We start from the raw sequence: 14,033 nt of genomic DNA, 5'->3' as shown, positions 1-14,033 counted from the left end.
AACATTTGTCAGTTTCACACCACAGATGACAGGCACAACTGGAATAAGAGTAATTGGAATCCCCTCGCAACAAAACAATGAACATCATGTCATGTGGCACACAGCAGGTTCACCCCCGGCTCATTTCTCCCTCCTCTCAGTCCTTCACACTGACTCTTCATGTCAGATGCCACACACACACCCAAACGATAAATAGATCTGTTGAAGGAGGCAATGAAGCACTTCCAAAAATGGGTGACAGACGTGTGCCTTTTGTTTCTCTTTCACAGTCTCTCTCTCTCTCTCTCTGAAAGGTATATAAGCTTCATGTGCATTGACTATATCCTCTTTTTTTAGGATTATCAAGGGTCAAGGCATTGACATCAAGAGCCTCAGCTCCAGATCAGTCCTCACAGTGACCAACATGACAGAGGATCGTTACGGGAACTACACGTGCGTCGCCTCCAACAAGCTAGGGACTGCTAATGCCAGTCTGACTCTCATCCGTAAGTTGCCATTTTATCTGCTTGTGACTAACTGGAGTTGTGATAAGTCAGATATCCGAGTGCCTCTGGAATCAGTGGGAGTTTTTTGCTCTTAGAAGTATTCAATTTTGCTGCAGCAATCTTTTTAATACAGGATTAAAGCCAATCAGTTTTTAATTGTTTTATATTTCCTAGTTATCTTTTTTTTTCTTTTTTTTTTTTAATGGTTGTCTAATATGGTTGCAAAGACTGTATGCCTGTGGGTGGGTGTGTTGTACATCTGCTTTTAAAAGTGCATGTGTAGTAAAAACACTTGAGAACAAATGTTCCTTTGAGGTAAGAGCATGGCAATTACAAAGGCTCCTACACAGGTCAGTTGTGTTGTGTTGAATGCCACACTGCAGTTTCATTCAGATTTTATAGAGTCAGCCCTTTCACAGTTTTGAAATCAATTCTGAGGTGTTTGCCTACGTTTCCGAGCAGATAATCAGAGGCCAAGAGCAGTGTTGTCTAATATGGTTTGGGAAACGATATATCTGCATTTAGATGCTGCAGACAGTGCATTGTCCTCATCCTTATTATTGTGATTATTGTTCATATTTTGTTCACTTTCAAACTATTTGTACGAAAGGATAGAAATTTAAAAAAACATAAAGCGGTAGATAATAGATGGATGGATGATATAAATTAATGAATTATCTATACCGTTTGTCCTTTGATGGCTGCAGGGAAACAATTATGATCTATAATTAAAACAAAATCACCCACAACATAACGGAGACATTTTGAATTTAATGAACATGACTTGGAAAAGTGCTCATGAATTGTGCTTTTGCAGATATACTTTTCCATTTAACTTGCAGGATATTTGTGTAAGAAACGGTGGCTCCTGTTGTATTTCATTGTAGAAAAAAATCACTCTGGATATTCTGGATGCTGAGCTTAATAACATGATGAACTGTCTTCTCTGCTCTCATTCACTTCCCCATTGTCTCCTACCTGCTTGTTAGGCACTGTGTTATTCCCAAAAGGCGCCATGCTCCTCACATGTTAAGACTTAGAATGGGTAGATGGGGACTGGGAGGATTTGACGGCGGTTGTCGCACTCACACAGTGAGCAAGTTGTGATAATCATTAGTTGCACGTTGATATTAATGATCTTGGGAAATTCTATCGGCGGTGCTCAATAATCTAGCAACAGCTGTGTGCATCTGCTGAATGAATGCAGGGGAAATACTGGGCTGTGCCGGTGAACATGTGCGTTTGAACACTCATCCAAGAGCAAAACACGATGAATGTCTTTCAAAGATAGCAAACATAGCTGTCACACAAATGCCCTAGAAGGCATCCGAACAGAGACTGATGTGTTTTTGCCAATGGAAAAGTTTGCGTGGTTGAAATAAACACTTTTTGGTTGAGTTTGACTTAAAGATGACGCGAATACTAATATATCGCTAAGGTTAATGAAATAGTGCATTTTATGATATGAGAGACAGTGGGCTGACGAGTTTCTTGTCGAATAACAGACTGAAATAAACGACTGAAGCTTAAACACACTGGTAAAAAGGCACAATATGCACAGGTCAGGATGAGTCATTGGTCTATTACAAGGCTAATTGCTAATCCCAATAGCTGGCTAAGGTTATTTATTCATCATTAAACTATAATATAGGCCTATTATGTGAAGGGTGTTCAAAAGACCATGAAGATTCCCTTAGGCATATTCCCATTGTTGTGCTTACCTACCAAGGTCTATCAACCGCTGAGTTAGTGAGTAGTACAAGGCTTTTTGATCCCTGTGCAAAGTCAGGGTCACATCGTTTTATTTTTCTATGAAATATGAATTCTTCACTTTAAACCCAATTACACTTGTTTGATGAGTCTGTAGTCAATGCTGACTATTTTCATTTGGCTTTGAACTGCTTTCATTCTGGAAATAACAGTGTTATGTTTTGACATATTTTCCAGAGTACATGCACAAACTTGTTTACAAGAGCTCCACTTAATATGCAGCGCCTCTTTCTGCACTTCTTGGTAGGCATTTGATAACCCTACACTGTATTCTTACACATTTTCATCATTTTGTCCACCTGCTTCACTTGCCAAGCGCACACAAAAGCAATGACAACAGGGAGCTGGGAAAGCACATTTCCCTCAACGTTTTAGAGTATGGTTGAACATTTCTCTTTAATGTATTCGGTGATGAAATATGAACAGGTGAATTAAATTATTCACCAGTTTGCACTGCACGCTCTGATGATAACATTGTCCCTAGCAGGCCACAGAATACAAAAAGATATTTCTGTAGAGTTGGCAATTGTCAAAGGAAAAACTCCACTCACCTGCTTGTGTATGCACAAAGAACTTCAAAAGCTTGTCTCGGGTCCTCAAATGGATGATCTTAATGTGACACAAGCGAAGGCCTCAAAGGCAGAGCGGCAAAGAAGCCCTCAGAACAGAGAGAGGAGGCAGCTTCCTGTACTGCCACCTCCAGCTTATCTCCTCTTCTCTCACTCTCTCTTTCCCCCCGTCTATTTTCTCTTTCCTACCATGGCTTTGTTTATCGGATTCTCTAATCTCACTTTCTTGCTCTCTCACTCTTTCATCCTCTCCCTTTCTAGCCTTGTTGGTGATAAATTAATGATGAAAACCTTTCTTTTTATTCTCTTTCTCTCTCTTTTGTGATCTCTGCTAATGGCAGAGAGGGCAATTCTGCTGTTGCTCTTGATGAGAAATGGCAAGCAATCATTCCTGCGCATTCTCATGGGTATGTCGATGCAAATAGCCATACCCAGAGGTTAGATATCACCACGGGTGACTTTAGATTGCTGTTTTAGAATTAGTCAATAGTTATTGATAAACAAGTTGGGGCAGGGGAATGGTACACGCATGTTTGATAGAGCAGGGCTTATGGTGGTGAATTATAAGTTAAGATGAGGATGATTAGTGACAAAATAATGTGTGTGTGAATGTGTGTGCTGTAGTTTCTGTCACTGTTGTCATTGTAGTAAGAGGTTAATTAGATGTACATGGCTTGAAAGGGTCAGGCAAAGGTCATCCCCATTGAAATGTACAGATTTTCTTTTTTAATCTGAAGGTGAAAGGTTCTTGTCCTCGAGCTGCATAAATGTTTATTCTAAAGGCCCTGGTGTAATTTGTCGCAACGTCACATAGCGTGGACTCTGGTACACTCGGGTGTCGGGCTACTGTAGTATCTGACTTAGCCATCGGGACGCAGGGAACAAGATGTTTTCCTACCAAAGAAGAAGAGAATGATGCTACAGCTCACGTCTGGTTCGAGCAACTCGTAGCAGAAAGGCCCGTCAGGCAGGGGAGTCGGGTTGTCAGCCGGTTTGAGGGTTGCCAGGTTGAGGCTCGGATGACTATCCTTGGCGACTACTTCTTCTGTTGTTGAAGTTTTTTTTCTGCTTGTTGAGAGAAATTCAGTTTGGGCATGCACTTTTCATGTGCACCCAACGTTATGCACGGAAGTATGCCAGGGTCTTAACAGTGTAACTTTAAATGCTTTATTACTTGGTTGTCCGTATCCCTACTGTATGACACATACAGTGTAGTGTGTAATATTGTGGTAGAGACTCGTGATTGTTTTCTCGTTCAGATAAGTACCACTGTAAGCTGTGTGTTAAAAGCTGTGGTAAAACAAACTGGTTTCTCTAGAGCAGAAATAAAGTGTAAAGCCTCTTTGTCACCATTGTTTGAGTGCTCTGTGTGTATAAAGGTTTTTGATACTCGATTGTTTATTGAATAGCACAAGACCCAGTTTCATCAGTGAATGAATCACTTCTGAAATTGGAATGCTCTTGTAATAAATGGCCAGGCTTCTAAAGAATTGTTAAGTCACAAAAGGTATAATGATTTGTACAAGATAACAGGCATAAATAAAAGAACAGAAATGGTCTGTAATAATGTGTTTGTTTGTTTTTAAACGAGATCAGTATGTGTTTGCAGATGAAATATTTGTATTCAGTTGAAAACAACTTTAAAAAATCACTTTTACATGTGCACCCCATGCTGTGATCAGTTCTTTTTAGTTGATTATTATTTTGCTTTTTACTCAACTGAATTACAAACCGCCAACAACAGAATCGCAATTAATGACCTATGAGTTAGAGCTACTGTTATCTATTGTTGTGTCCATATTTATTTGTAACAGTCGTCCTACTGTGTTATGAACAATGGACACTGATCATGACCGCTGCAGCATCGGTAATGTTTGGTACTTTTCTGTGCTAACTACTTTGGATACTTGTTAAAATGACAATGTGATGCTGAAAAACAACCAATACTCACAAAGACATAACGTTAACTTACCTGTCCAGTAGAAACAGAGCCATCATGGCATCACTTTGCAGCTTTTTCAAACGCAGCACTGATGTTCACTCTGGTTTTGGATCGCAGTAACTTTCCCAATAAGTGTCTTTTGTTTGCTCCCGACAACTGTCTCGTTTGGATTTAGCAATCTAGCATAAGTCTTCTGAGCATGCATGATTAGTGCACGAACAGGTGTACGCTCATGCGCTCGCGATTGATGCATCACAATCCAATTAATTAATTCAGACAGTTCATTATAATTGCATGGTGTTTTTACAGGCCTGTCCGCTCAACAGGTGATTGGATTTTTTTTGTTTGTTTTTCTGTTTTTGTATTTCTGTAATACGTTAATTAATTGGTTACAAATGCTCGAGAAAAAAAACTCCCACCACACCTTTAAATAAATACAAGATGTTAGTTAACATCTACATCAGGTGTTAATTTATCACATAGTGTTTCTTACATGTGTATATTATTGTGTATAAGGTTGCTTTTGTGGCACATATAACTGTCAGCATGTCAGCATATGTAGTTTTGTTGATAAACCACTGTTGCCCTTGAAGGTGTGTGTGTTTTGTTTGTTTTGGCGACTTATTTTACATAAGTGTTACTGCCAAGACGAGCCCAGTGTGTGCCAATAATGTGTCACCACATGAGTGTTATATTCCAAGATTGTTTGACAAAACTGTGGTCGTAGAAGTAGTAGCTCTGGAAGGGGGAGATGCTCTCATGTTTGTGGTCAACAGATCCCAAGTGAGAGGTACAGGAGGGCAAGTGCCTGCAGACATCTGCATGTCTTTCTTGATAACATGCTCCGAACATTAACTAACCCTTAACTGCAGGATTTCACCCAGTTCTGCCAGTGGAGGGAGAGAGGAAGTGAGAGACAGAGAGTGAGAGAGATGGATGGTAAAATGCAAGCCAGGCAAATGTGTAAAACACAGAGAGAAAAAAATAATGGCTTATTAGGAAACTGTGGGACAAATTAGACTATGGTAGGCTGCATGAGCCTCAATGGGACATTGTTCTGAAGGTATTTTCAGACTCCTCAAATTTGACCATTCAGACAACCAGGGAAAAAATGTGTTACATCCTAATACCTAAAGTATGAAAGCCACATATATGAATGTTATGAAGAAACGTCTGTTTTGTTCACACACGTGTAAGCTCTTCTTCTTTGGTCAATGCACTGACCTCCACTCATTTATGCAGCCTCAACAAAACATTATCCCTCGTCTTAACATGGACAGGTAATGGCTAACCCTAACCTTAACCTAACCACAATTCAAATGTTAGCCCTAAACTTAACCCGATTGTCAGAAATTAGGTTCTTCCTCATGTAGACCAGGTTTTAGCCCCCATGAGACACTCCTGGTCCCAACAAGGTCAATGTTTATGCCAGAACATGTTCCTAAAATACACACACACACACACACACACACACACACACACACACACACACACACACACACGCACACAGCTTATGGTTTCAACTGCAGTATAACAATCACCAAACTGACAATCCCTATTTCAACTTCCAATTCCATCTGCTAGATGGACGTGAACTACCACAAAAAGACTGAGGCTGTTCACTCCAATTTTCTGAGGAGTTCTCTAGCTTAATTGGTCAAGCTCTTATCCCCCAGCCCACCTCGGCTTAGCCCTGGAGAAGGTTTTCTTCACCTATACCTTCATTTCCTCCCTTCTCCTCCCCTCTCCTTCCCACCTCTGAGCGGTAATCAGACGAGACTGATGGGCGAGAAAGAAAAAGAGTTTCTCTCTTTCTATCACTGCCCTTCCTCCCCCCAGGCAAAAGAGACACCGCTGGCTAGTTGGTTAATGAATGTCGTGTTCGTTCGTCGCGCTGATCAGTCATCGCATGTGTAGGTGTCATTTTGACATGTGTCCTCGTCTTCCACCGTTGTCGATGATGTTTGTTTCCACGCCATGTGATTGTACCTGACTCGTGGAGCAGAGATGGCAGATGGAGGTGCGATATTGTGTTATAACAGCCTAAAATAATGTTGACGTCATCCACATTCAGGCAATCATACTTGTGTTGAACCTCTTCAGTTTATTCGCCTGCGTTGATCATAATACAGTTCGGGTCCTGGTGATGCCGAACTGCTGTTGCAGTGATGACAATGTTGAGACTTTGAGAACAAAATGGATCGTTTATGTCATAGTTTGAAGGTGTTTTAATTTTCAAATGCTCACATATCAAAATGTGCTGAATAAATTGGACATAGGGAAGTTGCAGTGTCCTTTATTATCCCCAAAAGCATCCTTATAGTGTTTGCGCCATTTACATATCATTTGACTGCTGCATTTCCATATTTAGGCAATCAGAGGGGCCATTAACATTTCCCAGTCTCACTGCAATGAGGGAATGTTTTGTGCTGTAGCAGAGTGTTCATCCTGCAGCCCAGCGGGCAATGGACTTTTGTACCCACCCACGCCCAACCCACCCTCACCAACTCCCATAGGAGTCCAGATGAACTGCGAGGGACGTTTGTCCCTGGATGACTGAGCCCAGCAGTTGCCAACAGGATGATACATTCTCTGGGCAGGCAGCATTAAAAAAAATGACATGAGATGAATAAATTATTAGGTTTTAAATTAGCACAGTCTTCAAAGGCTACATATATGACTCTCACTGTGACTCGCACATGCAAACAAATTCAGTTTATTTAATGCATTCTCTCATTCCTCCTCCCTTCCTTACTCTGTCCTGTGGGCATTGCTTCACACTGGCACAGTAAACAGTGAGTAAACGGTGAACTTAGTGTATTTTGTGCGATAAATTCTTCCTAAAACATCAGCCTTTTTTTTTAAAAGCACAAGTGCTCAACCTGAATCCATACCAGTTAGGAGAGCTGCAGCAGAGGTTGCGTACCTTAATAACACTATTATGTGGAAACCCCAGTGTGTTTTAATGCATCCTGAATTTGGATCTGTCTGAATATCAGTGTTCAAAGCTTATCAAGCAGAGCTGGAGCCGTGTTTAAACTATTTGAACAATTCACAACAAAACAATGTGTCGTTGCATGAAAGCAATTTTCTAATTCCATCAAATGCTGCAATGGAAATGATACAGGACACATCAATCGTAACGTTTCGTACTTTTTTTTTGTCTTGCTCCTCACTCTTTCAAAGTGTGAGATTTTTTTACGAGGCCACAGCAAAAGATTCCCTAATTGCATCAGTTTGATCAGATTGTTTGATCGTATACTAGCAAAATATTCAACTAGATGACCCAAGTCCTTATATAAAACCTAATTTAGTTTGATATTAATGTGTGTAACTTTAGTATTAATGTAGATTAGAGATTGTGATGAGCTAAACTCTGGTCAGGGCTGAGTTGTGCAAATCTTGTCACAAAAGTTTCATACAGTATCCTGCCTCCAGAGAGCCAAGAGAAACGCATTCAATCAAACGAAATAGCCGTGAAAACTAATGTGTTTTATCTCACAAGTGAGCAGGCTGTGCGAGAGGTCAACTGCCACGTATAGAATGTGAATCGATGCGTTGCTCCACTGAATGAGAAAGAGTCTAAGTCAGTTCGGAGCTACGAGGAAGATATTGCATGTCAGAAGATATGTTCCACAGTAATGGAGAAGTGTCGCGGAGCTCATGAAGTGATTCACTGGTGAATTCATGCTCAAATATTAATCAGATAACACGCAGCTGCCTGTTCGAAGAAAGAGATAAAAAAAAAAAAAGTAGACATGTCAGCTCCTCCAGGAGTACTCAAAGTGGAAAACTTTGTGGAACAAAAGATAAATTGCTCCACCAATATAGTGGTTAAAAAAAACATATCATTACATGTATATCACTCATGATTCCTACATTGTGATACATCCTGACAAAGGAAATGAGAGTAAATATTCACTGGCAACACAGTCGTCGCACAGTTCACACATCACAGAAGTGACACAGTGATCACAGATTGAAAGCGTTGGTCTTGATGGTGGGAATCTCTTATAATGGCCATTTTGAGTTTTGCTTTTTGAGGGGAAAAAATAAATCTCCTCTGTGGAGGAAGGTGGTTTATATGTTGATGGGTAGTATAAAATGTTTTATTTACTATTATCACCTACCATTATCATTTTTGTAGTTGCGCTGTTGATGTGCCAACAAAAAGCATGAATCAAACCACGTTGTCACTTTGAGTTGAGCTCTAGTGGTAAAGAACAGCTTTGGTTTGACACATTACACACATCCAGCATCCAAGTGAGTCAGTGCCACAAAGCTGGCGACAGCTTATCTTGAATTAAGCAGTTGTTTACCAAACTGAAAGTTGTGGGCTTTATATATTAAATATTATGAACTTCTGAGATCAGTTCATTAGCAGTTGTGGTTGTAATTTTGGACTGAAAGCATATTTACTTTTCACATCTTTGTTTTCTGTCCCTCTTGATGGAAACACGTAGCTCTTAATATTTGAACATTTAGACCGAACTTCCGCGGATGTCGCACTTTTTCATCTCCCACCGATGGCTGAGTATGAAATGAGGTCACAAAGGCAGTCAGACTGTGACACATGACATCTCAGACAAATCAAAGACAGACTACACATTCTCTTTTTGTGTGCGTCAGGTCCAGATAACACTATAGGAGCTAAGTGAGCATGTTTTGATCTTGGAATATTTTAGGGAAGACAAAACCAGTTGTTGAGCACACCCGAAATACAATGAACGTTTTTGTCTGATCACAAAACCCCACTTGGAGCTTTTGACCGACACCACTCCCCCGGTTTAACCCAAATCCGAGGCAACTTGTGTGATTAAAAAAAAATGTCGCTGATGAGCATGTGGAGGTTGCATCTTGCCACAAAAACTCCAGTCCTTAATGCATGGAGAGGATTTGTCTCATCCCCTGTCCTTTGGTCCTTGCATGCATTTTTATTTTTTCTTTATTTTTTACGTCTCCATTCTGTTAATAATACATGAATGTCCTCTTTCCCTTCCCCTCCCTCTCCCCCTCTCCTCCCCTGTAGCGATTATTGAACCCACCACCACTAGTGCTGTCTCAAGCCCAGGTCAGTATATGTCACCATGCTGTACACCAAATCAGCCAAGAGGTCCGCTGCCTCACACTAACCTGAGCCAAGTCCTCTCCTTCATCTTGATTTATTTCAATTGGCTGGCTGGAATGACTTCTGGGTGTACAGCTTTATCATATGTCCTGTATTTCTTTTATTTGCTTATTTTTTGGGCTTCTACAGCCTGGCTACTTCGTGCCGGCCTGTAATCATTGCAACACCCAGCCCCCTCCCCCCCGCCCCCTCCTTTCATTAAGCCCCACTTCCACCACCACCACCACCACCACCATCTCCTCATGGAGCAAAGAGTAGTAGTCATCAAAGTGGCTGTTTCATATGCCTCTGGGTCTGATGCTTTTCATAATGCTAATGGCTTCTTCCTCTCTTTCTGCCTTTCTCACCGCCAACTCTACCACTCGTCTGCTCCTCAGTGCTAGCTAAATGCAGTGTACATCAAAGAGAGGATGCTGTTGGTGGCAAAGACCCCTGGTTTGTTGTTTGCGAGGTGGAATCTGTGCTGCTTCTGTACTTTTATTACTTCCTTTCTGCTTCTCTCTTTCTTCCAGTGTCTTATCCTTCCAGTGTCCTATATCCATATCTCCTTTCTCTGTTCTTTCCTCTTTCTAGAACAATGAGTTGGCGATCTGCCACCCTGTTTAACCCGATCCCCCGCTAGTGCTGTTGTCAGTGCCTCACTGTCGGTGTCAGTGTTGCCCTTGTTTCCCCCTTCCACATTCCAGCCCAGAGTAATCTCCCTCTGCTTGGTCGTTGGTCCTCTTTAATGGTTTTAAGCAAGTTACTGAATGTAATCTCCCATGCTGGTTACATTATTTTTGTGCACACTCTAAAAAGCTTTCACTGGTACAAATGCCACACAATGGTCACTGAAATGAGAATATTCTCATATGCTCAAGTGCACCTGTACTTACACCGCAAAAAAACATAATCACATGTGAGGATTTTGTGTCGCTTGGTAAATCCAGTAAGAGTTTGGAGAATTTTTCATCCCGTTCTGTGGCTCCACGTTATACGTTTTTTTTTTACGAACCGCAGCACCCGAATTACCACGTGCTCGCCGACATTCTCCACAGCCAAACATAATTATTCACGGAGATACTGTCAGATAACACGTTAAAATAAGCTTAGCTGCAGCGAGCAGTCCTGGCATGGCTCTGAACTCTGATTTGATGTAATGCTTGCAGAACAAATGACAATTTCATGGTCCAAAGGAACACTGGTGGTTTCAATCATGTAGATAAACTCACTCAGCGACCCACTGTTGTTCTTTTGTTCCAACTTGTTTTGCAAGTTCATTTTTTGATGGTGCCCATAAGTGGCTTTGTATGAGGGACATATTTAAGATCCCTGTAAATGACTCTCTGTTTCAATCATTGTTTCATCATGTTTAATCTGACATTTTAAATTATTATCTGCTTTTTATTTCCCTTGTTAATTCACTTGGGAAGATGTCCTCCCTAAATAGAGGGTGAAATTCTAGTCTGTAAGCTAAGCAGTTTAGGAACTCTGAAATAGAGCAATTGTTCACCCACAATACCTGCAGTGCATGTTTCATTCCATTGATCCTAGACAAATCACAAAAAAATCAAATTACACAAGAGTTAATAGCAACATCAGTCATTGTGCTTTATTTTGCAGTACTGCTGTAATAAAAAAGCCAAATGGTTCAAAGTGTTGTGCAGGTTAAACGGATCCTACTTGAATGTCCGATATAAGATCACGCACAGTTTATATATTCTGGTGTTTCAAAGAACACTGGACATCCCCCCAGAAAAAAACTGTACATTTCTGCTTTCAACTGACACATAAGGAATGGCTGAGGTCTGGTATCGGTCCCTGCGCCGTATTTTTTATTTTTTTCTGTGCTTCGTTCTAGAAGTGAAGCTACACATCAACGTGACGGAGACCATGACAAAGTTGACTGGTCCACTTAGTAGGACGTGTCATCCATGACTCTGTGCATGGACAAGCACAGAAGACTTTACCCTCCTTTTTCACTGGTTTAACACATCGGCTCCCCAGACATTTTTCTCTCGTTCTTCTCTCCAGTTTAAGTCAAAAGTGTTTGAGATACAGAGTCAGAGTCAGATCAACCTGACCTGACCTGACCTGACCAGCCACTGAAGTTTTTGTTAAGTAGTCATAGAGACACACAGACACAGTAGTGTAAAATGCTCGTAACAGCTTTGGCTGTGTCATGACTGGTGCATTTGTACCACATGCAAGAAAAGGTTTAATCTCCTAAAATAGCTGATTGTAACGTTTATGCTGAACATCAAGCATTCAAAATGTTTCTCTTTGTTTTACATTAAAAATATGTATCTTTTTACAAAAAAACTGGAAAATATAATATTTCACATTTTATGAATTTTCACATATTCATCATGGAGGCCATATTGGACCCCACTGGTGGACCAGTTCTGGCCAGCAGACCGTGCATTTGACACCCCTGATTTTCACAGTTATGGGGAGACAGAACCCCTGCAACCATTGCGAAAAAGGACTCCCATTTTTGAATGTGTATCCACATGCTCCAGACAAAGCATAGTGCCTATGTTTTGAAGGCTGCTCACATTCACATTCAAATAATGAAAACTATGTACTGAGCCCAATTTAAACCAGTTCACTGAATTATGTTGTATGGATATACAATGACAAAATGATCTTGAATCTTTCAATAACCTTACCCCAATCTGCTGGAGTACTTAGTGAGAAGCCAAGCAAACACAGGGAAAAACAAGTAGCAACCGGTCATGATGTCACCCGCAAGAATCTCAACTCCACTTTAGAAGTGTCCAGAATAATGATTTAGATGGCACCATGTTAACATTTTGCAACTGGAAGTTCTAAGACTTCACCGACTTCTAATGGACAATACCAGCAGCCACTCACACTGGTGTCCACTCATTTGTGCTCTACTTTATCCCTTTTTATTCAAAATGGAAACATATTTTACAAAATATACATCCTGCTATTGAAGAAGACTTGAAACTAGCGATTGAGATGATTAATCCTCAGGAAAATGTTTAAATGTTTTGAGACTATAGGCCAAGTGAGAATTGGGCTAATTTTCCTATAGACTCCATTGGTCTATGTGGAAAATATGTACATTCTTCACAGTAGGGGGTTGCCCTTGCTGTGAGGCACTGATCTTAACCACTTGATTCAATATTAATTTTTCTTTATGTTTTAATTGATTTTATTTTGACACTTTGACTCTTTCCTGAAGATCTACTCCTACATACCAATTTGTCAGGGAACCACAGACAGAACCAATTATAAAGCATATATTATCCTTGTCTAAGTAGAGAATGTTTTCTACAGTTTATTGACAGTAAAGCTTGTTCCGCTAATATCGGGGATTTGTAGGTATTTACCTAAACATAAAGCACTGCTCCAATACTCCCTAAAGCAGTTGGCACGGTGTCACCCCGTCACCCCAATGAAATGTAGATGTGTGATAAAAGCACATGCTGTTTATATCGTTGCTGTTTATATCTGCACATAACTTGACAGAAAAAACAATGCTCTTTACACTGTCTGAGTCACATTTCCTGTCTTTGCGAGGCTCAGTGTACAGTGCTACTGCTTCAAGGAAAATCACATGCATTATACATATTTTGTGACTCTGTCAGATTCCCATGTGTCACGTTAACTTCCAAAATAAACTAAATTTAGACAGGAGTGGAGCTAAGTGGAGACGATAGGCACACAGTTTCACTTTGTTTTCTCATTACAGTTACATGATTTTTTAAAAAATTTTTTTTTGTTCAATATCTTGCACGATCAGAACTAATTACAGACGGTGTCATTTTAATGCTGCCATGTATCTTGAAAGCGTGGCATGTGAAGCTTTTATTTGACCCTCCCCTTGACCCAGTGCGGAGCAGTAAAAGAAAGGAAGATGAGATTAATGGCTCAATGAAGGTTTATGTTTCTTATTAATCGTGTGGAGTAGGTCATAAAATGAGGCTTTGCTCCATGATAGGAAATATTGTTTACTTTCAATGCATATTTCTTTTTGTATACATTTGGAACAAACAGCAAATATAAGTTTCTTTATAAAACGATAATAACAAAGACCATTTTTTCAGTATCATTTAAAACAGAGGAAGGTCACATAATCTGTCTTTATTTTCGGTTCAGAGAACATCAAAGGCATAATAATGTAGTCT

The 14,033-nt window shown here is 40.3% G+C and overlaps 1 protein-coding gene across 1 annotated transcript in view; it reads left to right on the top strand.

The window, feature by feature from the left end:
- negr1 (neuronal growth regulator 1) overlaps nucleotides 1-14,033 on the top strand; it is a gene marked incomplete at both ends in the record, with an annotated part of 139,932 nt that overhangs the window by 100,864 nt on the left and 25,035 nt on the right. The window contains 2 exons of the mRNA XM_083888464.1: nucleotides 337-485; nucleotides 9,796-9,837. Of these exons, the coding sequence (XP_083744590.1) occupies nucleotides 337-485; nucleotides 9,796-9,837 (191 nt within the window). The remainder of the gene's footprint in view (nucleotides 1-336; nucleotides 486-9,795; nucleotides 9,838-14,033) is intronic.

This window comes from Microchirus variegatus, assembly GCF_963457635.1.
Source record: "Microchirus variegatus genome assembly, chromosome: 4".
Taxonomy (NCBI): domain Eukaryota; kingdom Metazoa; phylum Chordata; class Actinopteri; order Pleuronectiformes; family Soleidae; genus Microchirus; species Microchirus variegatus.
The sequence above is the reverse complement of the archived record's forward strand: the minus strand, read 5'-3'. Positions and strand labels throughout refer to the sequence as shown.